This window comes from Molothrus aeneus, unplaced genomic scaffold, assembly GCF_037042795.1.
Source record: "Molothrus aeneus isolate 106 unplaced genomic scaffold, BPBGC_Maene_1.0 scaffold_30, whole genome shotgun sequence".
Taxonomy (NCBI): domain Eukaryota; kingdom Metazoa; phylum Chordata; class Aves; order Passeriformes; family Icteridae; genus Molothrus; species Molothrus aeneus.
In genome coordinates this window covers 703,070-728,347 of record NW_027098964.1, presented here as the reverse complement: position 1 = coordinate 728,347, position 25,278 = coordinate 703,070, and the positions used below count along the sequence as shown (strand labels likewise).

Sequence of the window (25,278 nt, the reverse complement as noted above, 5' to 3'; positions counted from 1 at the left end):
TATTTTTTCCCCTAAATTTTGAGATTTTTTCATCCAAATTTTGTGACTTTCCCTCTCGAATTTTTCTGATTTTCCTCCAAATTTTCAGATTTTTTTACCTCCAAATTTTCGGATTTTTTTACCTCAAATTTTCGAATTTTTTCTCTCAATTTGGGGCATTTTCCCTCCCAATTTTGTGGATTCCCCTCCCTCCCCCCTCCCAAATTTTTGAGATTTTATTCCTCAAATTTTTGATGTTTTTTCCTCCAGCTTTTGGGAATTTTTTTCCCCAAATTTTGGGGATTTTTCCCCCGGGATTTTGGGAAATTTTTGGTGGATTTTTGGTGATTTTTCCCTCCAACTTTTGGGACTTTTTTCCCCAAATTTTTGGTGTTTTTCCCTCCAGCTTTTGGGAATTTTTTTGCCCAAATTTTGGGATTTTTCCCCAAGATTTTGGGAATTTTTTTCCCCAAATTTTGTGGATTCCCCCACCCCACCCCCCCAAATTTTTGAGATTTTTTTCCCTCAAATTTTTGGTATTTTTTGGTGTTTTTCCCTCCAACTTTTGGGATTTTTTTTGCCCAAATTTTGGGAATTTTCCCCCAAGATTTTGGGAATTTTTTTCCCCAACTTTTGGGAATTTTCCCCCAGATTTTGGGAATTTTTTTTGCCCAAATTTTTGAGATTTTTTCCTCAAATTTTTGGTGTTTTTCCCACAGATTTTGGGAATTTTTTTGCCCAAATTTTTGAGATTTTTTTCCTCAAATTTTTGGTGTTTTTCCCCCAGATTTTGGGAATTTTTTTCCCCAAATTTTGGGATTTTTCCCCCGAGATTTTGGGAATTTTTTTCCCCAACTTTTGGGAATTTTCCCCCGGATTTTGGGAATTTTTTTGCCCAAATTTTTGAGATTTTTTTCCTCAAATTTTTGGTGTTTTTCCCACAGATTTTGGGAATTTTTTTCCCCAACTTTTGGGAATTTTCCCCCAGATTTTGGGAATTTTTTTGCCCAAATTTTTGAGATTTTTTTTCCTCAAATTTTTGGTGTTTTTCCCACAGATTTTGGGAATTTTTTTGCCCAAATTTTGGGATTTTTCCCCCAGATTTTGGGAATTTTTTTGCCCAAACTTTGGAAATTTTCCCCCGCGATTTTGGGAATTTTTTTCCCCAACTTTTGGGAATTTTCCCACAGATTTTGGGAATTTTTTTGCCCAAATTTTTGAGATTTTTTTCCTCAAATTTTTGGTGTTTTTCCCACAGATTTTGGGATTTTTTTTCCCCAAATTTTGGGATTTTTCCCCCGAGATTTTGGGAATATTTTTCCCCAAATTTTGGGATTTTTCCCCCGAGATTTTGGGAATTTTTTTCCCCAAATTTTGGGATTTTTTCCCCAGATTTTGGGATTTTTTTCCCCAAATTTTGGGATTTTTCCCCCGAGATTTTGGGAATATTTTTCCCCAAATTTTGGGATTTTTCCCCCCAGATTTTGGGAATTTTTGTGCCCAAATTTTGGGGATTTTTCCCCAATTTTGGGGTCTTGGGGGGAGGGGGATCGGGGCCATGCGGGGTCAGGGTGGGGCCCCCCCGGGGGGGGTTATTGCAGGGGGGGGCCTGGGGGGGTCAGGGGTCACTCGGGGTCACTCGGGGTCACTCGGGGTCACTCAGGGGTCACTCGGGGTCACTCGGGGTCACTCGGCCACCTGGACGCCGCCGCAGTTTTCTTTGCTCTCCGAGGTGATGGCCAAATACTCCGACCTGAGGAGGGGGGAGGGGAGAAATTCGGGGTGTGGGAGGGGCCCCAAAATTCCGGGAAGCCCAAAATCCCAAAAATCCCACCCCCAAAATGCCCGAAAATAAAAAAAAATCCGGTGCAAAAAGGGCAAAAATCGCCAAAATTCCCACCCCGAAAAGTCCCCAAAAAATTCGCCCGAGAAAATCCGGAAAATTCCAGCCCGAAAAGTCCCAAAATCAAAAAGGAATTCCAGCCAAAATCCCAAGAATTTCACTGGAAAATGTCCCAAAATAAAAAAAAAAAACCACCCCAAAAAGCATCAGAATTAAAAAAATTCCACCTAAAAATCCCCAAAAATTCCACCCAGAAAATCCCAAAAATTCCACCCCAAAATGCCCCAAAATGTCGCCCAAAAATGCTCCAAAATCTCAGAAATTCGACCCCGAATGGTCCCAAAAATCCCACAAATTCCACCCCAAAAAGTCCCAAAAATCCCCAAAAATTCCCCCCAGAAAAATTCCACCCCAAAAAGTCCCAAAATCAAAAAGAAATCCCAGCCAAAATCCCAAGAATTCTGCCCAAAAATGTTCCAAAATAAAAAAAAATCCGGTCCAAAAAGTCCCAAAAATCTCAAAAATTCCGCCCCAAAATGTCCCCAAAAAATCCCAAAAATTCCATCCCAAAATGCCCCAAAAATGCTCCAAAATCCCAGAAATTCGACCCCTAATGGTCCCAAAAAATCCCAAAAAATTCCACCCCAAAAAGTCCCAAAAATCCCCAAAAATTCCCCCCAGAAAATCCCAAAAATTCCATCCCAAAAAGTCCCGAAATCAAAAAGAAATTCCAGCCAAGAATCCCCAAAATTTCCCCAAAAAAATCCCACAAATTCCACCCCAAAAAGCCCCAAAATCCAAAAAATCCAGTTTTTTGCGTTTCCCCCCCAAATCCCAACCCAAACCCCTCCAAATTTAAACCACGCCCCTTTGGACCACACCCTCTCCCAAAGCCACGCCCCCACGCTTTAAGCCACGCCCCCTCCCACCATTTTGAGACCCCATTTTCCTCCCAATTTCCCCATTTTTCGCCCCATTTTCACCCAATTTTTTACATTTCCCCCCAAATCCCAACCCAAACCACTCCTAATTTAAACCACGCCCCCCACGCCCAAAGCCACGCCCTCACGCCTTAAGCCACGCCCCCTCCCACCATTTTGAGACCCCATTTTCCTCCCAATTTCCCCATTTTTTGCCCAATTCTCACCCAATTTTTTACATTTCCCCCCCAAATCCCAACCCAAACCACTCCTAATTTAAACCACGCCCCCACTCCCAAAGCCACGCCCTCACGCCTTAAGCCACGCCCCCTCCCACCATTTTGAGACCCCATTTTCCTCCCAATTTCCCCATTTTTCGCCCCATTTTCACCCAATTTTTTACATTTACCCCCAAATCCCAACCCAAACCACTCCTAATTTAAACCACGCCCCCACTCCCAAAGCCACGCCCTCACGCCTTAAGCCACGCCCCCTCCCACCATTTTGAAACCTCGTTTTCCTCCTAATTTCCCCATTTTTCGCCCCATTTTCACCCAATTTTTTACATTTACCCCCAAATCCCAACCCAAACCACTCCTAATTTAAACCACGCCCCCACTCCCAAAGCCACGCCCTCACGCCTTAAGCCACGCCCCCTCCCACCATTTTGAAACCCCGTTTTCCTCCTAATTTCCCCATTTTTCGCCCCATTTTCACCCAATTTTTTACATTTACCCCCAAATCCCAACCCAAACCACTCCTAATTTAAACCACGCCCCCACTCCCAAAGCCACGCCCTCACGCCTTAAGCCACGCCCCCTCCCACCATTTTGAGACCCCATTTTCCTCCCAATTTCCCCATTTTTTGCCCAATTCTCACCCAGTTTTTTACATTTCCCCCTCAAATTCCAACCCAAACCACTCCTAATTTAAACCACGCCCCCCACTCCCAAAGCCACGCCCCCTCCGCCATTTTGAAACCCCGTTTTCCTCCTAATTTCCTCAATTTTTTCCTTTTTTCCGCCCGTTTTTTTTTTCATTTTTCCCCCCCCAAATTTCGCCTGCTGGTTAAGCCCCGCCTCCCCCCCTTCCTGGCCCCGCCCACTCACGCGCTGTCGGGGGGCGGGGACGCGGCCGCCACCTTGCGGTAGCAGTAGAGCATCTCGGCGGCGAGCCAGAGCGTCAGCACCACGATCAGCACGTACATCAGGATCTCGGACACGATGGACGCCAGGTCCCGCCGCGCTTCAGGGGGGGAAAAGGGGGCACCAAAAAATTCCCAAAACCCTCAGGAATTGTCCCCAAAAAGTTTCCCTCAAAGTTCCCAAAAAAATCCCCCCAAAAAATGCCCGGAAAATTCCGCGGTTTTGGAGGTAAAATTGTCCTTCTGGGGCTAAGCCACGCCCATTCCCGCCTAAGCCACGCCCACCTGCTGCCTTATATGGGTATGGAGCCTTCCCAGTGCTGGCCAGCAGCTTCCAGTGAGGCCCAGTTTGATCCCAGTTTGATCCCAGTTTGATCCCAGTGCCCTCCCAGTGCAATCCCAGTGCTCCCAGTTTGATCCCAGTGCCCTCCCAGTTTGATCCCAGTGCCCTCCCAGTGCTCCCAGTTTGATCCCAGTTTGATCCCAGCGCTCCCAGTTTGATCCCAGTTCCCTCCCAGTTTGATCCCAGTGATCCCAGTACGATTGAAATGTGATCCCAGTGATTCCCAGTCCCTCCCAGTTTGATCCCAGTGCTCCCAGTTTGATCCCAGTCCCCTCCCAGTCCCCTCCCAGTAACGCCCAGTGCTCCCAGTATGATTGAAATGTGATCCCAGTGATTCCCAGTCCCTCCCAGTTTGATCCCAGCGCTCCCAGTTTGATCCCAGTCCCCTCCCAGTTTGATCCCAGTGATCCCAGTCCCCTCCCAGTAATGCCCAGTGCTCCCAGTATGATTGAAATGTGATCCCAGTGATTCCCAGTCCCTCCTAGTTTGCTCCCAGTTTGCTCCCAGTTTGATCCCAGTCCCCTCCCAGTTTGATCCCAGTGATCCCAATGCCCTCCCAGTAACGCCCAGTGCTCCCAGTATGATTGAAATGTGATCCCAGTGATTCCCAGTCCCTCCCAGTTTGATCCCAGTCCCCTCCCAGTTTGATCCCAGTGATCCCAGTCCCCTCCCAGTAACGCCCAGTGCTCCCAGTATGATTGAAATGTGATCCCAGTGATTCCCAGTCTCCCTCAATGAACTCCCAGTGTCTCCCCCTGGTGGCGGCTTTGGGAATTGAAGCGTCCTCCCAGCGCCTCCCAGTAATTCCCAGTCCCTCCCAGTCCCTCCCAATCCATCCCAATCCCCTCCCAGTCCATTCCAACCAACTCCCAGTCCCTCCCAGTTTATCCCAGTCCCTCCCAGTCCATCCCAGTTCCCCTTTAATCCCTTCCAGCTCCATTCCACTCCCTCCCAGTCCCTTCCAACCAACTCCCAGTCCCTCCCAGTTTATCCCAGTCCCTCCCAGTTTATCCCAGTCCCTCCCAGCACCTTTCTCCACCACGGCCAGCCGCAGGGTCTGGTTCCTGGCCAGGCTCTGGGTGTAACCCAATTCCCTCCCAGTCCATTCCCAGTCCCTCCCAATCCCTTCCAACCACATCCCAGTTCATCCCAGTCCCTCCCAGTTTATCCCAGTGCCTCCCAGTTCATCCCAGTGCCTCCCAGCACCTTTCTCCACCACGGCCAGCCGCAGGGTCTGGTTCCTGGCCAGGCTGTAGGTGTAGCCCTCGAAGGTCAGGTTGCGTTTCAGCCGGCACACGTACTGCCCGGCGTGGCTGCGCTTCACCTCCATCAGCCACACCGACAGGTCCTGCAGGTCCCGCGTGCCCCGCGAGCCGTTCCAGGAGATCACCCCGAAAAACGGCCCAGGAGCCACCCACTCGCCCTCCTCGGGGCTGTAGTGCAGGATCTGCACCGGTAAGAACCAGTAAGAACCAGTAAGAACCAGTAAAGGTTGGTGGGGAGGGATTGGAAATGGGCTTGGTTCAGTGGCACCCTCTGGTGGTTGAGTTTGGTATTGCAATTGTGGCGCAAGTAATTCCCAGTAGCTCCCAGTTTAGCCCAGATCGGCCCAGTGAGTCCCAGTATGGCCCGGGGCTCTTTAGGGTCTCTCCAGTGCCTCCCAGTAGCTCCCACTTCATCCCAGTCCATCCCAGTTCCCCTCAATGAACTCCCAGTGTTTCCCCAGCTCCCCCTGGTGGCGCCACTGGGAACTGCAGCGTCCTCCCAGTAACTCCCAGTCCCTCCCAGTTTATCCCAGTTCCCCCCAGTCCCCTCCCAGTTTGTCGCAATCCCATCCCAGTCCTCCTCAATTCCCTCCCAGTGTTTCCCCAGCTCCCCCTGGTGGTGCCATTGGGAACTGCAGCGTCCTCCCAGTTCCTCCCAGTCCCCCCCAGTCCATCCCAGTTTGTCCCAATCCCATCCCAATCCCTCCCAGTCCTTCTCAATTCGCTCCCAGTGTTTCCCCAGCTCCCCCAGTGTTGCCTTTGGGAACTGCAGCATCCTCCCAGTCCCTCCCAGTTTATCCCAATCCCCTCCCAGTCCCTCCCAGTCATTCCCAATCCCCTTCCAGTTTATCCCAATCCATTTCCAGTCCATTCCCAATCCCTCCCAGTGTTTCCCCAGCTCCCCCTGGTGGCGCCATTGGGAACTGCAGTGTCCTCCCAGTCCCTCCCAGTTTATCCCAATCCCCTCCCAGTCCCTCCCAGTTTATCCCAGTTTATCCCAATCCCCTCCCAGTCCCTCCCAGTCATTCCCAATCCCATCCCAGTCCCCTCCCATTTCATCCCAATCCCATCCCAGTCCTCCTCAATTCGCTCCCAGTGTTTCCCCAGCTCCCCCTGGTGGCGCCATTGGGAACTGCAGCGTCCTCCCAGTAACTCCCAGTCCCTCCCAGTTTATCCCAATCCCATCCCAGTCCCTCCCAGTTTATCCCAATCCCATCCCAGTGCCTCCCAGTGACCTTCTCGAACTGGGGGGCCCCCTCAGGACGGAAGAACCACTCGCTCTCGGCCTCGGCCGGGGTCTCGCTGCGGCGCTTGCAGGCGATGCAGAGCAGCCGGAACGGCGCCCCCAGCACGGCCTCGGTGCCCGAGGCCACCTCCACGCACCCCCCCAGGGCCCCCGAAACTGCAGGGAGGGGGGGAAAAAGATGGGGGGGAGGGATCAGGACAGAATTCCAGAATTTTCCTGAAATTCCCAAAAAAATTGGTGAAATTCCGTAGAAATTTGATGGAAATTTGGTCCAAAAATCCACCCAGAAATGGTTAAAATTGACCCAAAATTGACCCAAAATCCACCCCCAGGACTCCCAAAATTGTGGAGAGGGGAGGGAAGGGGCGGATCAGGAGAGAATTCCCGAATTTTCCTGAAATTCCCAAAAAATTCCCCAAAAATTCCTGTGAAATTCCATTGAAGCTGGAGCGAAATTTGGTCCAAAAAACCACCCCAAAAATGGTTAAAATTGACCCAAATTGGAGTCAAAGTTCAGCCCCAAAATCCGAAAAATGGGGCAGAGGAGAAGAGGAGGGTCAGGAAGAAATTCCCAAATTTTCCCAAAATTCCCCCAAAATTCCTGTGAAATTCTGTTAAAATTTGAATGAAATTTGGTCCAAGAACCACTAAAAATTGTTAAAATCGACCCAAAGTGGAGTCAAAATCCACCCCCAGGACCTCAAAATTACAGGGAGGGGGAGAAAGGGGGAGGTCAGGAAGGAATTCCCAAATTTTCCTAAAATTCAAAAAAATTCCCAAAAAAAAATCCCCCAAAAATTCCTGTGAATTTCTGTTTAAATTTGATGGAAATTTGGTAAAAAAAAGCATTAAAAATTGTTAAAATCGACCCAAATTTGACCTAAAATCCAGCCCCAAGATGCCAAAAATGGGGTCAGGAAGAAATTCCCAAAATTTCCCAAAATTCCCCAAAAATTCAGTGAAATTTGACAGAGATTTGGTCAAAAAATCCACCCAGAAATGGTTAAAATTGACCCAAAATTGACCCCAAATTGACCCCAAATTGACCCCAAATCCACCCCCAGAACCCCAAAATTGTGGAGAGGGGAGAGAACGGGAGGGGTCAGGAAAGAATTCCCGAATTTTCCCAAAATTCCCCCCAAAATTCCTGGGAAATTCCAATAAAATTTGGTCCAAAAATCCACCCAAAGATTTGGGGACATTTTTGGGGTCCCAGGTGACATTTTGGCCACATTTTGGGGACATTTGGGGACATTTTGGGGGTTCCAAGTAACATTTGGGGACATTTTGGGCACATTTTGGGACATTTTGGGGTCCCAGGTGACATTTTAGGACATTTTGGGGGTCCCGGGTGACGTTTGGGGACATTTTTTGACTCATAGGTGACTTGGGGGGGGTCCCAGGTGACATTTAGGGACATTTTGGGGTCTCAGGGGACATCTGGGCATATTTTGGGACATTTTGGGGACATTTTGGGGGTCCCAGTTGACATTTGGGAATATCTCGAGGGTCCCAGGTGACATTTTGGGGACATTTGGGCACATTTTGTGGACATTTTTGGACATTTTGGGGTCCCGGTGACATTCGGGGAGTCCCGAACTCACCCTCGAGGAGCCCGAGGAGAAGCGGCAGCAACATGGCGGCACTTCGGCAATTTCCGGACACCTTCGGCTCTTTCCGACCCACTTCGTCCCCGGTTCGGCTCTTTCCGACCCTCCCCGCTCTTCCTTCGTCTACTTCCGGCCCGCTTCCCTTACTTCCGGCCCAGTTCGGTTCTTTCCGTCCCACTTCGCCTCTTTCCGGCCCGGTTCGGTTCTTTCCGTACAGCTCCGTCCGCACTTCGTTTATCCCGCTCCCTCTTCGGCTCTTTCCGGACAACTTCGCCTCTTTCCGGCCCGGTTCTGATTTCTCCGGCCTAGTTCGGCCCAGTTGAGCCCAGTTGGGCCCAGTTTGGGCCCAGTTCAGCGTCTCCGGTTCCCCTCGGCCCCCTGCCCGGCCCATGGGCCCCTCCCCCTGCCGCAGGAGGAGGATGAGGAGGAGGAGGAGGAGGAGGAAGAGCCCGGGACGGGTCGGAGGAGCCGGTTCAAGGCATGGCCGGACCCTCAGGCGGGTCCGGTTCGGCTCCGCTTCGGCTTTTTTCGCTCCCCGGCCTTCGGCTCTTTCCGCCTCCCGGTTCGTCGGCGTTCGGCTCCGCTTCGGCTCTTTCCGGCTCTTTTCGGCTCCGCTCGGTCCCGGCGCACTGCGGCGCCCGAGGGGGGGGGGCGGAACCGAGGGATTTACGTCATCGAAGTGGGCGTGGTTTCGACCGAGCCGCTCTTGGCCCCGCCTCTCCCGTTGTCCCCAAAAGTGTCGCGATGTCCCCAAGGCCACCCCGAGGGGTCCCCGAGGCTGGCGCCGTGTCCTGGGGGCCACAAGGAGCGCCCAGGTGTCCCCAAGGTGTCCCCGTGTCTCCAAGGTGTCCCTGAGGTTCTCCCAATGTCCCCAAGGGTGTCCCCAGGTCGCTCATGGTGACCCCTGTCATGTCCCAATGTCCCCAAGGGTGTCCCCAAGTCCCTCCTGGTGTCCCCAGGGATGTCCCCCATGTCCCTCCCAGTGTCCCCAAGGGTGTCCCCAAGTCCCTCCCAGTGTCCCCAGTAGTGTCCCCAAGTCCCTCCCAGTGTCCCCAGGTCCCTCCCGGTGTCCCCAAGGGTGTCCCCAAGTCCCTCCCAGTGTCCCCAGGTCCCTCCCGGTGTCCCCAGGGATGTCCCCCTGTCCCTCCCGGTGTCCCCAAGGGTGTCCCCAAGTCCCTCCCGGTGTCCCCAAGGGTGTCCCCAAGTCCCTCCCAGTGTCCCCAACTCCATCCCAGTGTCCCCAGGAGTGTCCCCACATCTCCCCCAATGATGTCCCCATGTCCTTCTCAGTGTCCCCAAGTCCATCCTGGTGTCCCCAGTAGTGTCCCCATGTCCCCAGGACGTCCCCAAGTCCCTCCCAGTGTCCCCAGTGATGTCCCCGTGTCCTCAGGGATGTCCCCATGTCCCTCCCAGTGTCCCCAAGGGCCATACCAGTGTCCCCAAGGGAGTCCCCATGTCCCTCCCAGTGTCCCCATGTCCCTCCCAGTGTCCCCAGGTCCCTCCCAGTGTCCCCATGTCCCTCCCAGGGATGTCCCCAGGCCCCTCCTGGTGTCCCCATGTCCCTCCCGGTGTCCCCAAGGGCCATCCCAGTGTCCCCATGTCCCACCCAGTGTCCCCAGGTCCCTCCCGGTGTCCCCAGGGATGTCCCCAAGTCCCTCTCAATGTCCCCAGGAATGTCCCCAGGTCCCTCCCGGTGTCCCCAAGGGCCATCCCAGTGTCCCCATGTCCATCCCAGTGTCCCCAGGGATGCCCCCAAGTCTCTCCCGGTGTCCCCAGGAATGTCCCCATGTCCCTCTCAGTGTCCCCAAGGGTGTCCCCAAGTCCCACCCAGTGTCCCCAGGGATGCCCCCATGTCCCCCCTCAGTGTCCCCAGGGATGTCCCCAGGCCCCTCCTGGTGTCCCCATGTCCCTCCCAGTGTCCCCAGGAATGTCCCCATGTCCCTCTCAGTGTCCCCAAGGGTGTCCCCAAGTCCCACCCAGTGTCCCCAGGGATGTCCCCATGTCCCCCTCAGTGTCCCCAAGGGTGTCCCCAGGTCCCTCCTGGTGTCCCCAAAAAGGCTCCCACGCTCTCACTCCGGTCTCAGCTTTATTTGAACGTCCCCAGGTGTCCCCGGGGGGTTCCTCCAGGTGTGCCCAGGGTGTCCCCAAGGTGTCACTTGTAGAACTCGTGCTCCTGCTCGTCCTTCTTGATGACGGTTTTGTACGCCTTCTCAAAGTCCTTGGCCAGCACGATGTACCTGTTCTCCCTGACCGCCAGCATGCCACCCTGGGGATGTCACCTGAGTGTCACCTGGGACACCTGAGTGTCACCTGTGTCACCCACAGCCACCCACAGCCACACCTGTGCCAGCACCGTGTACCTGTTCTCCCTGACCGCCAGCATGCCACCCTGCGAATGTCACCTGAGTGTCACCTGGGACACCTGAGTGTCACCTGTGCCACCCACAGCCACACCTGTGTCACCTGTGCCAGCACCGTGTACCTGTTCTCCCGGACCGCCAGCATGCCACCCTGGGAATGTCACCTGAGTGTCACCTGGGACACCTGAGTGTCACCTGTGCCACCCACAGCCACACCTGTGTCACCTGTGCCAGCACCGTGTACCTGTTCTCCCCGACCGCCAGCATGCCACCCTGGGGACAGGGACACCCCAGTGTCACCTGACTGTCACCTGGGACACCTGAGTGTCACCTGTGCCACCCACAGCCACCCACAGCCACACCTGTGTCACCTGTGCCAGCACCGTGTACCTGTTCTCCCCGACCGCCAGCATGCCACCCTGGGGACAGGGACACCTGTGTCACCTGTGTCACCCACAGCCACCCACGTGTCACCTGCACTGAGCTACAGCCACACCTGTGTCACCTACAGCCAGCCCTGTGTCACCTGTGCCAGCACCGTGTACCTGTTCTCCCTGACCGCCAGCATGCCACCCTGCCAATGTCACCCCAGTGTCACCTGGGACACCTGAGTGTCACCTGTGTGACCTACAGCCAGCCCTGTGTCACCTGCACTGAGCCACAGCCACACCTGTGCCACCCACAGCCACACCTGTGTCACCTGTGCCAGCACCGTGTACCTGTTCTCCCTGACCGCCAGCATGCCACCCTGGGGACAATGTCACCCCAGTGTCACCTGAGTGTCACCTGTGTCACCCACAGCCACACCTGTGTCACCTGGGACACCTGAGTGTCCCCTCAGTATCAGCCACACTGAGCTACAGCCACACCTGCCCCAGCTCCACCCAGGCGTGCCCAACACCTGTCCCAGGTGTGCCCAGCTGTGCCCAGGTGTGTGCCAGGTGTGTGCCAGGTGTGCCCAGGTGTGTGCCAGGTGTGTCCAGGTGTGTGTCAGGTGTAGCCAGGTGTGTGTCAGGTGTGTCCAGGTGTGTGTCAGGTGTAGCCAGGTGTGCCCCACACCTGTCCCAGCTGTGCCCAGGTGTATCCCAGGTGTGTCCCAGGTGTACCCAGGTGTATCCCAGGTGTGTCCCAGGTGTACCCAGGTGTGTACCCAGGTGTGTCCCAGGTGTACCCAGGTGTGCCCAGCTGTGCCCTCACCTCCTGGCAGATGGAGTTGATGTCGGCCCCCGAGATCTTGTCCGGCCGCGCCACGTCTGGGTCAGGGGTCAAGGAAACGGCGCAGCTGTGCCCAGGTACCCTCAGGTGTGCCCAGGTGTGCCCAGAGCACGTCCAGGTGTGCCCAGGTGTGCCCAGGGCATGTCCAGGTGTGCCCAGAGCACGTCCAGGTGTGCCCAGGTGTGCCCAGGGCATGTCCAGGTGTGCCCAGAGCACGCCCAGGTGTGCCCAGGTGTGCCCAGGGCATGTCCAGGTGTGCCCAGAGCACGTCCAGGTGTGCCCAGGGCATGTCCAGGTGTGCCCAGGTATACCCTCAGGTGTGCCCAGGGCATGTTCAGGTGTGCCCAGGTGTGTGCCCAGGTGCATGCCCAGGTACCCCCAGCTGTGTTTCTAACCCCATCCACCTGTGCCCAGGTGTGTCTTGAACCCCATCCAGGTGTGCCCAGCTGTGCCCAGGTGTGATTCTAACCCCCTCCAGGTGCCCCCAGGTGTGCCCAGGTGTGTTTCTAACCCCATCCAGCCTTGCCCAGGTGCCCCCAGGTGTCTTGGTAACCCCCCCAGGTGTGCCCAGCTGCCCGCAGCTGTGCCCAGGTGTGCTTTTAACCCCCTCAGGTGTGCCCAGGTGTGTGCCCAAGTGCCCCCAGGTGTGTGCCCAGGAGTGCCCAGGTGTGGCTTTAACCCCCCCAGGTGTGTGCCCAGGTGCCCCCAGCTGTGCCCAGGTGTGCCCAGGTGTATGCCCAGGTGTGTGCCCAGGTGCCCCCAGGTGCGTGCCCAGGTGCGTGCCCAGGTGTGTGCCCAGGTGTGTGCCCAGGTGCCCCCAGGTGTGCCCAGCTGTGCCCCCCGGTATGCCCAGGTGTGTGCCCAGGTGTGTGCCCAGCTGTGCCCAGGTGTGTGCCCAGGTGTGTGCCCAGGTGCCCCCAGGTGCGTGCCCAGGTGTGTGCCCAGGTGCGTGCCCAGGTATGCCCAGGTGTGTGCCCAGCTGTGCCCAGGTGTGTGCCCAGGTGCCCCCAGGTGCCCCCAGGTGTGTGCCCAGGTGCCCCCAGGTGCCCCCAGGTGTGCCCAGGTGTGTGCCCAGGTGTGGGATACAATCCTCCAGGTCCACCTCCTCGGACAGGTTCATCTTGCCGGTGATGGTGGAGAAGATGAGGCGCTTCTGCCGCCGGTCGGGCAGCGGGAACTCGATCTTACGGTCCAGGCGGCCGGGCCGGAGCAGAGCCGGGTCCAGCGTGTCCGCCCGGTTGGTGGCCATGATCACCTGGGCACAGGTGAGGGGTCAGGACACACCTGAGATCCTCAGAACCCCATAAAAATCCATGAAAACTCCATAAAACCTCATAAAACCCCAAAAATACCCCAAAAAACCCCATAGTTCATGGCCCAGGTGTCCACCTGGTTGGTGGCCATGATCTCCTGGGGACAGGTGAGGGGTCAGGACACACCTGAGATCTCCAGAACCCCATAAAAATCCATAAAGACTCCATAAAACCTCATAAAACCCCATAAAACTCCATAAAACCCCCATAGTTCATGGTCCAGGTGTGCCCATGGTTGGTGGCCATGATCTCCTGGGCACAGGTGAGGGGTCAGGTCACACCTGAGATCTCCAGAACCCCATAAAAATCCATAAAAACTCCATAAAACCTCATAAGAACATCTAAAACCCCATAAAAACCCCCAAAAACCCCCATGGTTCATGGCCCAGGTGTCCACCTGGTTGGTGGCCATGATCTCCTGGGCACAGGTGAGGGGTCAGGACACACCTGAGATCTCCAGAACCCCATAAAAATCCATGAAAACTCCATAAAACCTCATAAAACCCCAAAAATATCCAAAAAACCCCATATTTCATGGCCCAGGTGTCCACCTGGTTGGTGGCCATGATCTCCTGGGGACAGGTGAGGGGTCAGGACACACCTGAGATCTCCAGAACCCCATAAAAATCCATAAAAACTCCATAAAACCTCATAAAACCCCAAAAATACCCCAAAAAACCCCCATAGTTCATGGCCCAGGTGTGCCCATGGTTGGTGGCCATGATCTCCTGGGGACAGGTGAGGGGTCAGGACACACCTGAGACCCTCAGAACCCCATAAAAATCCATAAAGACTCCATAAAACCTCAAAAAAACCCCAAGTTCATGGCCCAGGTGTGCCCATGGTTGGTGGCCGTGATCTCCTGGGCACAGGTGACAGGTGAGGACACACCTGAGGTCCCTCCAGAACCATGAGAACCCCAGAACTTCATCTCCAGGTGTCTCCAGGTTGGTGGCTGTGGACACCTGGAGATACCTGAGGACACCTGAGGCCACCTGAGGCCACCCGGTCCCACCTGGGGTCACCTGGGCGCACCTTGACGTTGACGTTCTGGTCGAAGCCGTCCATCTGGTTGAGGAGCTCCAGGAGGATCCGTTGGACCTCGCGGTCGGCTTGGGGCGAAAAACGGCGACTTTGGGACCTCTGGGTTCCGGGGGTTCCGCCCAAAAACCCCAAAATTCCACCCAAAACCCCAAATCCTGGGAAAGCGACCCCAAAATTCCACCCAAAAACCCCGAAATTCCACCCAGGTGCTCCTGAGTTTCATCCCGAGGTTCTCCAGAAGGTTCCTCACCCCAAAATTCCACCAAAAACCCCCAAAATTTCACCCAAAACCCCAAAATTCCGTCCAGGTGACCCCAAAATTCCACCCAGGTGCTCCTGAGCTTCATCCCGAGGTTCTCCAGAAGGTTCCTCACCCCAAAATTCCACCCGAAACCCCCAAAATCCACCCAGGACCTCCCAAATCCACCCAGGTGACCCCAAATTCCACCTAGAACCCCAAATCCTGGGAAAGTGACCCCAAAATTCCACCCAAAACCCCGAAATTCCGTCCAGGTGCTCCTGAGTTTCATCCCGAGGTTCTCCAGAAGGTTCCTCACCCCAAAATTCCACCTAAAACCCCAAATTCTGGGGAAGTGACCCCAAAATTCCGTCCAGGTGACCCCAAAATTCCACCCAAAAACCCCAAAATTCCACCCAGGTGCTCCTGAGCTTCATCCCGAGGTTCTCCAGAAGGTTCCTCACCCCAAAATTCCACCTAAAACCCCCAAAATTCCACCAAAACCCCCCCAGACTCCACCCCAATGGAGACCCCTCCCCAGTCTGGGGGTCCTTGATCTCCTCCCATACTCCAAGACCACCCAAAGGGTCCCCAAATCCCACCCAGGTCTCCATCCTGATGTTCTCCAGAAGGTTCCTCACCTTCAAAACCCACCCCAAATCCACCTGGGACCTCCTAAACTCCACCCCACTGGAGACCCTAGCCCAGGTTGGGTGCCCTGGGCCTTCACCCCTGATCTGGGGCCCTCAAACCCCACCCAGGTGTCCCCAGACCCCACCTTGGTCTCCATCGTGAAGTTCTCCAGAACGTTCCTCAAGCCCAAATCCCACAAAAGACCCTCAAAATCCCACCCGGGACCACCCAAACTCCACCCAGGACCACCCAAACTCCAACCAGGACCACCCAAACTCCACCCAGGACCACCCAAAGTCCAACCAGGACCACCCAAACTCCACCTGGGACCTCCCAAAGTCCAACCAGGACCACCCAAACTCCACCATGGACCACCCAAAGTCCAACCAGGACCACCCAAACTCCACCTGGGACCACCCAAACTCCACCATGGACCTCCCAAACTCCAACCAGGACCTCCCAAACTCCACCCAGGACCACCCAAAGTCCAACCAGGACCACCCAAAGTCCAACCAGGGCCACCCAAACTCCACCTGGGACCTCCCAAACTCCACCCAGGACCACTCAAACTCCAACCAGGAGCTCCCAAACTCCACCTGGGACCTCCCAAATTCCAACCAGGACCACCCAAAGTCCAACCAGCAGCACCCAAACTCCACCCGGGACCTCCCAAACTCCAACCAGGACCACCCAAACTCCAACCAGGACCACTCAAACTCCACCCGGGACCACCCAAAGTCCAACCAGGACCACCCAAACTCCACCTGGGACCTCCCAAAGTCCAACCAGGGCCACCCAAACTCCACCTGGGACCTCCCAAACTCCACCCAGGACCACCCAAACTCCACCTGGGACCTCCCAAACTCCACCCACTGGAGACCCTTGCCCAGGCCGGGGTCCTCACCGCCGGTCTGGGCGTCGAAGCGCTTGGTGGCGATGGCGTCGATCTCGTCGATGAAGATGATGGCCGGCGCGTTCTCCTTGGCCAGGCGGAAGACGTCGCGGACCATGCGCGGGCCCTCGCCCAGGTACTTCTGCACAAACTCCGAGCCCACCACGCGGATGAAGGCGGCTGGAGGAGACCCAGAGGAATCCAAGGTTTGGGATGTCCAAAATGCCACCGGGAATCCATGGACACCACCAAGAACCCAAAACATCTCCCCAGAAACCCCAAAAATCCCACCGGGAATCCATGGAGACCACCAGGAACCCAAAACATCTCCAGAAATCCCAAAAATCCCACCGGGAATCCATGGAGAACGCCAGGAACCCAAAACATCTCCAGAAACCCCAAAAATCCCACCGGGAATCCATGGAGAACGCCAGGAACCCAAAACATCTCCAGAAACCCCAAAAATCCCACCGGGAATCCATGGAGACCACCAGGAACCCAAAACATCTCCAGAAATCCCAAAAATCCCACCGGGAATCCATGGAGAACGCCAGGAACCCAAAACATCTCCAGAAATTGCAAAAATCCCACCGGGAATCCATGGAAACCACCAGGAACCCAAAACATCTCCAGAAATTGCAAAAATCCCACTGGGAATCCATGGAGACCACCAAGAACCCAAAACATCTCCACAAACCCCAAAAAACCCATTGGGAACCCATGGAGAACGCCAGGAACCCAAAACATCTCCACAAACCCCAAAAATCCCATTGGAAATCCATGGAGACCACCAGGAAGCCCAAAGCTCCCACCAGGAGCCAATGGACACCACCAGGAACCCAAAACATCTCCAGAAATCCCAAAAATCCCATTGGGAACCCATGGAGACCACCAGGAAGCCCAAAGCTCCCACCAGGAGCCAATGGACACCACCAGGAACCCAAAACATCTCCAGAAATTCCAAAAATGCCACCAGGAACCCATGGAGACCACCAGGAATACAAAGCAACCTGCAGAACTCCATGGAGACCACCAGGAACCCAAAACATCTCCAGAAACCCCAAAAATCCCACCAGGAACCCAAAACCAACTCGAGAACCCCATGGAGACCACCAGGAACCCAAAACATCTCCAGAAACCCCAAAAATCCCACCAGGAATCCAAAACCAGCTCGAGAACCCCATGGAGACCACCAGGAACCCAAAACATCTCCAGAAACCCCAAAAATCCCACCAGGAACCCAAAACCAGCTCGAGAACCCCATGGAGACCACCAGGAACCCAAAACATCTCCAGAAACCCCAAAAATCCCACCAGGAACCCAAAACCAACTCGAGAACCCCATGGAGACCACCAGGAACCCAAAACATCTCCAGAAACCCAGGTGACCCCAAACCCCATCCGGGTGTTCTTGACCTTCATCCTGAAGATCCCCAGAAGGTTCCTCACCCCCAAAATCTCCTCAAACCCCTCCCAGATGACCCCAAACCCCACCCAGATGACCCCAAACCCCTCCCAGGTGTCTCCAAACCCCACCCAGGTGTCCCCAAACCCCTCCCAGATGACCCAAACTCCACCCAGGTGTCCATGACCTTCATCCCGATGTTCTCCAGAAGGTTCCTCACCCCCAAAAACCACCCAGAACCTCCTCAGACCCCACCCAGATGACGCCAAACCCCACCCAGATGATCCCAAATCTCACCCAGGTGTCTCCAAACCCCACCCAGGTGTCTCCAAACCCCACCCAGGTGTCCCCAAACCCGTCCCAGGTGTCCCCCGGTGTCCCCAGGTGTCCCCAGGAGCTCACCTGTGGTGTGGTGGGCCACGGCCTTGGCCAGCATGGTCTTCCCGCAGCCGGGGGGGCCGTACATGAGCACCCCCCGGGGGGGGTCGATGCCGATCTGCGCCACGAGAGGACACGCGTGAGGACACGCGTGAGGACACGCGTGAGGACACCCGTGAGGACACACCCGCGGGCCTCAGGGGGACCTGGGGACCTCCAAGGTGTCCTGGAGATCACCTGAGGGGCCTCAAGGTGACCTGAAGGTCCTCAAGGTGTCCTGGAGATCTCCAAGGTCACCTGGAGATCACCTGAAGGTCCTCAAAGCCACCTGAGGGTCTCCAAGGTGACCTGAGGAGCCTCAAGGTGTCCTGGAGGTCACCTGAGAGTTTCCAAGGTCACCTGAAGGGTCTCCAAGGTGTCCTGGAGGTCACCTGAGGGGCCTCAAAGCCACCTGAGGGGCCTCAAGGTGACCTGAGAGCCTCAAGGTGTCCTGGAGATCTCCAAGGTGACCTGGAGATCACCTGAGGGGCCTCAAGGTGACCCAGAGGTGATCTGAGGCCACCTGAGGTCCTCAAGGTGACCTGAGGGTCTCCAAGGTGACCTGGAGATCACCTGAGGGGCCTCAAGGTGACCTGAAGGTCCTCAAGGTGTCCTGGAGATCACCTGAGGGTCTCCAAGGTGACCTGAAGGTCCTCAAGGTGTCCTGGAGATCACCTGAGGGGCCTCAAGGTGACCTGGAGGTCCTCAAGGTGTCCTGGAGATCTCCAAGGTGACCTGGAGATCACCTGAAGGTCCTCAAGGTGTCCTGGAGATCTCCAAGGTCACCTGGAGATCACCTGAAGGTCCTCAAAGCCACCTGAGGGTCTCCAAGGTGACCTGAGGAGCCTCAAGGTGTCCTGGAGGTCACCTGAGAGTTTCCAAGGTCACCTGAAGGGTCTCCAAGGTGTCCTGGAGGTCACCTGAGGGGCCTCAAAGCCACCTGAGGGTCTCCAAGGTGACCTGGAGATCACCTGAGGGGCCTCAAGGTGACCTGGAGGTGATCTGAGGCCACCCGAGGTCCTCAAGGTGACCTGAAGGTCCTCAAGGTGTCCTGGAGATCACTTGGGCATCTCCAAGGTGACCTGAAGGTCCTCAAGGTGCCCTGAAGATCTCCAAGGTGACCTGGAGGTGACCTGAGGGTCCCCAAGGTGTCCTGGAGGTCACCTGAGGGTCTCCAAGGCCACCTGGAGGTCCTCAAGGTCACCTCAGGGTCCTCAAGGTCATCTGAAGGTCCCCAAGGTGCCCCGGAGATCACCTGGAGATGACCTGAAGGGACCCTGAGGGTTCTCAAGGTGACCTAGGGATCACCTGAGGAGCCCCAAGGCCACCTGGAGATGACCTGGAGGTCACTTGAGGGTCCTCAAGATGACCTAGGGATCACCTGAGGATCTCCAGGGCCACCTGGAGATGACCTGGAGGTCCCAGGAGGTCCCCAGGATGTCCCCAGAAGGTCCCCGGAGGTGCCCAGGACATCCCCAGGATGTCCCCAGGATGTCCCCAGAAGGTCCCAGAAGGTCCCAGAAGGTCCCAGGACGTCCCCAGAAGGTCCCAGAAGGTCCCAGGAGATCCCCAGGACATCCCCAGGATGTCCCCAGAAGGTCCAGGAGGTCCCCAGGATGTCCCAGAAGGTCCCAGGAGATCCCCAGGATGTCCCAGAACGTCCCAGGAGATCCCCAGGATGTCCCAGAACGTCCCAGGAGATGATGTCCCCAGAAGGTCCCCAGAAGGTCCCAGGACATCCCCAGAAGGTCCCAGAAGGTCCCAGGACATCCCCAGAAGGTCCCCAGAAGGTCCCAGGACATCCCCAGAAGGTCCCAGAAGGTCCCAGGACATCCCCAGAAGGTCCCCAGAAGGTCCCAGGACATCCCCAGAAGGTCCCAGAAGGTCCCAGGATGTCCCCAGAAGGTCCCAGAAGGTCCCAGGACATCCCCAGAAGGTCCCAGAAGGTCCCAGGACATCCCCAGAAGGTCCCAGAAGGTCCCAGAAGGTCCCCAGGATGTCCCCAGAAGGTCCCAGAAGGTCCCAGGATGTCCCCAGAAGGTCCCAGAAGGTCCCAGGATGTCCCAGAAGGTCCCAGAAGGTCCCCGGAGGTGCCCAGAAGGTCCCAGGACATCCCCAGAAGGTCCCCAGAAGGTCCCAGGACATCCCCAGAAGGTCCCAGGACGTCCCCAGGATGTCCCCAGAAGGTCCCCGAAAGGTCCCCAGGATGTCCCCAGGATGTCCCCAGAAGGTCCCAGAAGGCCCCAGGACATCCCCAGAAGGTCCCAGAAGGTCCCAGGAGGTCCCCAGGATGTCCCCAGAAGGTCCCAGGAGGTCCCCAGAAGGTCCCAGGAGGTCCCAGAAGGTCCAGAACATCCCCAGAAGGTCCCCGGAGGTGCCCAGAAGGTCCCCAGAACATCCCCAGAAGGTCCCAGAAGGTCCCAGAAGGTCCCAGGATGTCCCCAGAAGGTCCCAGGACATCCCCAGAAGGTCCCAGAAGGTCCAGAACATCCCCAGAAGGTCCCCAGAAGGTCCCCGAGGTGCCCAGGCCTCACCTGCTTGTAGAGCTCGAAGTGGGTCAGGGGCAGCTCCACGGCCTCGCGCACCTCCTGCTTCTGGATGTCCATGCCCCCGATGTCCGCGTAGACCACGTCCGGCTTCTGGTCTGGGGACACCGGCACCGCTGGGACGGACTGGGACGGACTGGGATGGACTGGGACGGACTGGGACCAACTGGGATGGACGGGGATGGACGGGGATGGAACTGGGAGGGACTGGGAGGGACTGGGAGGAACTGGGAGGGAACTGGGACGGACTGGGACGGACTGGGAGGGACTGGGAGGGAACTGGGAGGGACTGGGATGGACTAGGATAGACTGGGATAAACTGGGAGGGAACTGGGATAGACTGGGATGGACTGGGGGCAACTGGGATGGACTGGGACAGACTGGGACAAACTGGGACCAACTGGGGGCAAACTGGGACCAGTTTGGGGCAACTGGGACAGACTGGGACAGACTGGGGGCAACTGGGGGCAACTGGGACAGACTGGGGACAACTGGGACAAACTGGGACAGACTGGGACCAACTGGGACCAGTTTGCGGCAACTGGGACCAACTGGGACAAACTGGGGACAGCTGGGACCAACTGGGAGCAACTGGGGACAACTGGGACAGACTGGGACCGACTGGGACCAGTTTGGGGCAACTAGGGGCAACTGGGACAGACTGGGACAAACTGGGGACAACTGGGGACAATTGGAGGCAACTGGGGGCAACTGGGACAAACTGGGGGCAACTGGGACAGACTGGGACCAACTGGGGGCAACTGGGATGGACTGGGACCAACTGGGACCAGTTTGGGGCAACTGGGACCAACTGGGGGTAACTGGGACCAACTGGGATGGACTGGGACAAACTGGGGACAACTGGGACCAACTGGGACAGACTGGGGACAACTGGGACCAGTTTGGGGCAACTGGGAGCAACTGGGACAGACTGGGACCAACTGGGATGGACTGGGAGCAACTGGATCTTCTCCAAGGTCAACTGGAGACACCAAGGAGTGACCAAAAGGTGACCAAAGGGTGACCAAGGAGTGACCAAGGGGTGACCAAAGGGTGACCAAGGGGTGACCAAGGGGTGACCAAAGGGTGACCAAGGGGTGACCAAGGGGTGACCAAGGAGTGACCAAGGGGTGACCAAGGAGTGACCAAAAGGTGACCAAGGGGTGACCAAGGGGTGACCAAGGAGTGACCAAAGGGTGACCAAAGGGTGACCAAGGAGTGACCAAGGGGTAACCAAGGGGTGACCACCATGTCCAGCTCCTGGTCTGGGGGGGTCGCAAGGGGGCAACTGGGATGAACTGGGAACCAACTGGGACCAAGCCCAGGTGTGCCCAGGTGTGCCCAGGTGACCTCAAGATGGATCCACTCAACATCTCATGAACCTAAGGTGACCCCAAACCCCATTTTTTCACCCCAAAAACGACGTTTTATGGACCCCAGGTGTGCCCAGGTGTGCCCAGGTGTGCCCCAGGTGACCCCAAGACGGATCCACTCAACATCTCATGAACTTTAGGTGACCCCAGTTGACTTTTGGTGACCCCCAACCACCATTTTTGGACCCCAAACTCCATTTTTTCACCCCAAAACGACGTTTTACGGACCCCGGGCGTGCCCAGGTGCCCTCACCTGAGGTGAGCATCATGATGCTGCTGTCGGCCTCGGGCGGCAGCACGTCCACCAGGGCGTTGCTGTGCTTGTGCAGCGCCACCGAGGCGTTGGGCTTGAGCAGCTCGCGGTCGATGGTGCTCAGGATGCGCACGTAGTAGTTGGAACCTGCGGGGACGCACCTGGGGCTCACCTGGGGCTCACCTGGGGCTCACCTGGGGCTCAGGGCGGGGTGAGGGGAACGTGGTCTGGGGATGGTTGGGGTGGACACGGGGAGGTGGGGGCATGGCCAGGTTGGGTGGTGAAGGTGCAAGCCTGCATCCTCAGGTGTGCCCAGGTGTGCCCAGGTGTGTGCCCAGGTGTGTGCCCAGGTGTGTTCCTCACCTGTGGTGGAGCCCACCATGGCCGTGTTCTGGTCCATGCCCAACAATGACCAACTGGACACTCCAAACCCACGTTCCCACCTACCCCAGGTATCTCCAGGTGTGCCCAGGTGTGTCCCCAGGTGTGTGCCCAGGTGTGTGCCTCACCTGTGGTGGAGCCCGCCACAGCCACGGTCTGGTCCGTGCCCAACAATGACCAACTGGACACTCCAAACCCACGGTCCCACCTATCCCAGGTGTGCCCAGGTGTGTCCCCAGGTGTGTGCCCAGGTGTGTGCCCAGGTGTGTGCCTCACCTGTGGTGGAGCCCACCATGGCCGTGTTCTGGTCCATGCCCAACAATGACCAACTGGACAGTCCAAACCCACGTTCCCACCTACCCCAGGTATCTCCAGGTGTGCCCAGGTGTGTGCCCAGGTGTGTGCCCAGGTGTGTCTCACCTGTGGTGGAGCCCGCCACGGCCACGGTCTGGTCCGTGCCCAACAATGACCAACTGGACACTCCAAACCCACGGTCCCACCTATCCCAGGTGTGCCCAGGTGTGTCCCCAGGTGTGCCCAGGTGTCCCTCACCTGTGGTGGAGCCCACCATGGCCGTGTTCTGCTCCACGGCCTCCAGGAACTGCCCGATGACCAGCGGGACATGGCCAACCCCATCCCCTGCGTCCCTCACCCATCCCAGGTGTGCCCAGGTGTGTCTCACCTGTGCCCAGGTGTGTCTCACCTGTGCCCAGGTGTGTCTCACCTGTGGTGGAGCCCACGATGGCCGTGTTCTGGTCCACGGCCTCCAGGAACTGCCCGATGACCAGCGGGATGCTCTGGATGCGCTTCACCTCCTCCTGCGCGTGCAGGAACTCCTTCTTGAGGTTGCGCTGCTCGTCCTTGATGTACTCCTCCTGCACCTCCAGGAACTCCAGCTCCTGCTGCAGCTTCTGCAGGTGAGACAGGTGAGACACACACCTGAGACACGCCTGGGATAGAGCTAAAACACCTGGGGTACACCTGGGATACACCTGGAGTAGAGCTAAAACACCTGGGGTACACCTGGGATACACCTGGGATAGAGCTAAAACACCTGGGGTACACCTGGGGGACACAGGGCAGGGCTGAGCTCCTCCTGCACCTCCAGGAACTCCAGCTCCTGCTGCAGCTTCTGCAGGTGAGAGACACACCTGAGACACACCTGAGACACACCTGAGACACAGCTAAAACACCTGGGATACACCTGAGATACACCTGGGGTACACCTGGGATACACCTGAGATACACCTGGGGTACACCTGAGATACACCTGGGGTACACCTGGGATAGAGCTAAAACACCTGGGATACACCTGGGACACACCTGAGACACACCTGGGACACACCTGAGACACACCTGGGACACACCTGGGATACACCTGGGATACACCTGGGATACACCTGGGGGACACAGGGCAGGGCTGAGCTCCTCCTGCAGCTTCTGCAGGTGAGACACACCTGGATACACCTGAGACACACCTGAGATAGAGCTAAAACACCTGGGATACACCTGGGATACACCTGGGGGACACCAAAACCACCTTAGGGACAGGTAAAACACCTCAGGGACACCTGAGAGACACCTGAGCCATGGGGACCTTGGCACACAGGTTGTCACTCACCTTGTACCGACTGTACAGGTGCCTGTAACCCCTCACCTGTCCCAGGTGTGTCCCCAGGTGTGTCCCCAGGTGTGTCACACCTGTCCCAGGTGTGTCACTCACCTTGTACCTGCTGTACAGATCCTCCAGGTCCTCGGGCTCCGGCACCAGGAAGGAGAGGCCAGGGAGGGGCCGGGGGGCGGCCGAGGCCGGGACATCGTCCTGGACAGGTGAGACACGGACAGGTGAGGTGGGACAGGTGACACAGGTGACAGATGGGGACAGGTGACACAGGTGAGATGGGACAGGTAAGACATGGACAGGTGAGGTGGGACAGGTGACACAGGTGACAGATGGGGACAGGTGACACAGGTGAGGGGGGCATCCCAAAATGGGGGCGGGGCATCCCCAGGTGAGGGAGCACCTGAGGGTGGGGGAGGGGAGCACCTGGACGGACCCAAAAATGGGGGAGGGGCCCTCAAAGGTGAGGGGGGAAGGGCTCCTAAAAAGGGGGAGGAGCCACCTGGGATTGGGGGGGGGGGCACCTGCGGGGGACCTGGGGGAAAAACTTCCCAAATTTTGAGGTCCCAGGGGGAAAATTCCCGAATTCTGGGGGATCCTGAGTGAAAAATTCCCAAATTTCGGCGGAAAATCCCCAAACTTCGGGGGGTCCCTGAGGGGTTTTGGGGGGAGCCCACCCCTAATTGCTATCACCCAAAAAAGGGGGCGTGGCCAAAACCGGAAGTAGGCTGAGCTCCACAAAGCGGGGACACACACATACACACCCCCCCCCCGCGCCCTCTCGCGCCCTTTTTTGGGTTTTTTTGGGTCCTTTGGGTGCTCCCCCCTGCCCCTCCCCCCCAAAGGTTTTGGGGACCCCCCCCCGGCCCCTTTCTCCCCCCCCTCTCCCTCACCTGCGGCTTCTCCCCGAGCAGCCCCAGCTCCTCCATCGTGATGCGGCTACACGGAAGTGACGTCAGAGCGTCAGCGCCGGCGTGCGTGAGGACGCTGCGCGGCGACTTCCGGTTTGGGCTCTGCGCATGCGCGGTGGCGCACACGGAGCTCCCTGTGGCTCCCGGTTGCGGCCGCTTCGTCCCAGGAACTCCCAGCGCCTCCCAGTAACTCCCAGTTCGGTCCGGAGCCCTCCCAGTCGGATCCCAGTTCCCTCCCGGCCTCTGCCGGTGTGAAATTCCAAAGCTTGTGGCACAAACGGGCGATGTGCGTGTGTGTTTGTGAGCGCGAAATGTGTGGGCCCCGAC

At 56.8% G+C, this 25,278-nt stretch overlaps 2 protein-coding genes across 3 annotated transcripts; both read right to left on the bottom strand.

Moving 5' to 3' along the window:
* Positions 1–1,581: 1,581 nt before the first annotated feature.
* LOC136570211 (sodium channel subunit beta-1-like) lies at positions 1,582–8,933 on the bottom strand. The gene is made up of 5 exons (XM_066570710.1): positions 8,345–8,933; positions 6,730–6,896; positions 5,436–5,676; positions 3,852–3,987; positions 1,582–1,732 (listed from the first exon to the last, which is right to left on the bottom strand). The coding sequence occupies exons 1-5, from the start codon at positions 8,739–8,741 to the stop codon at positions 1,666–1,668; spliced, it is 1,008 nt and encodes a 335-aa protein (XP_066426807.1). The 5' UTR covers positions 8,742–8,933; the 3' UTR covers positions 1,582–1,665.
* Positions 8,934–10,423: 1,490 nt separating this feature from the next.
* On the bottom strand, positions 10,424–25,025 carry PSMC4 (proteasome 26S subunit, ATPase 4). 2 transcript variants are annotated; one of them, XM_066570687.1, is made up of 11 exons: positions 24,934–25,025; positions 24,143–24,241; positions 23,144–23,330; positions 22,039–22,185; positions 20,401–20,510; positions 17,852–17,945; positions 16,058–16,225; positions 14,274–14,350; positions 13,012–13,180; positions 11,908–11,963; positions 10,424–10,616 (listed from the first exon to the last, which is right to left on the bottom strand). In XM_066570687.1, exons 1-11 carry the CDS (start codon positions 24,967–24,969, stop codon positions 10,503–10,505), a joined length of 1,257 nt encoding a protein of 418 aa, XP_066426784.1. In that variant the 5' UTR covers positions 24,970–25,025; the 3' UTR covers positions 10,424–10,502. The 2 variants fall into 2 exon arrangements, with proteins under 2 accessions (XP_066426784.1, XP_066426782.1); XM_066570685.1 differs by lacking the exon at positions 10,424–10,616 and adding an exon at positions 11,251–11,458.
* Positions 25,026–25,278: the final 253 nt, after the last annotated feature.

Excerpts from the sequence above, each read along its gene's own strand:
- PSMC4 (XM_066570685.1), bottom strand. The coding sequence starts at position 24,969 with ATGGAGGAGCTGGGGCTGCTCGGGGAGAAGCCGCAG. Across the intron at positions 24,242-24,933 it reads TGCTCGGGGAGAAGCCGCAG|GACGATGTCCCGGCCTCGGC; the intron begins GTGAGGGAGAGG and ends TCACCTGTCCAG. Across the intron at positions 11,964-13,011 it reads GGAGGTGGACCTGGAGGATT|ACGTGGCGCGGCCGGACAAG; the intron begins GTATCCCACACC and ends CCCCTGACCCAG.
- LOC136570211 (XM_066570710.1), bottom strand. The coding sequence starts at position 8,741 with ATGGGCCGGGCAGGGGGCCGAGGGGAACCGGAGACGCTGAACTGGGCC. Across the intron at positions 5,677-6,729 it reads GGGCCCCCCAGTTCGAGAAG|ATCCTGCACTACAGCCCCGA; the intron begins GTCACTGGGAGG and ends TTACCGGTGCAG. Across the intron at positions 1,733-3,851 it reads TCCCCGCCCCCCGACAGCGC|GTCGGAGTATTTGGCCATCA; the intron begins GTGAGTGGGCGG and ends CCCCCTCCTCAG.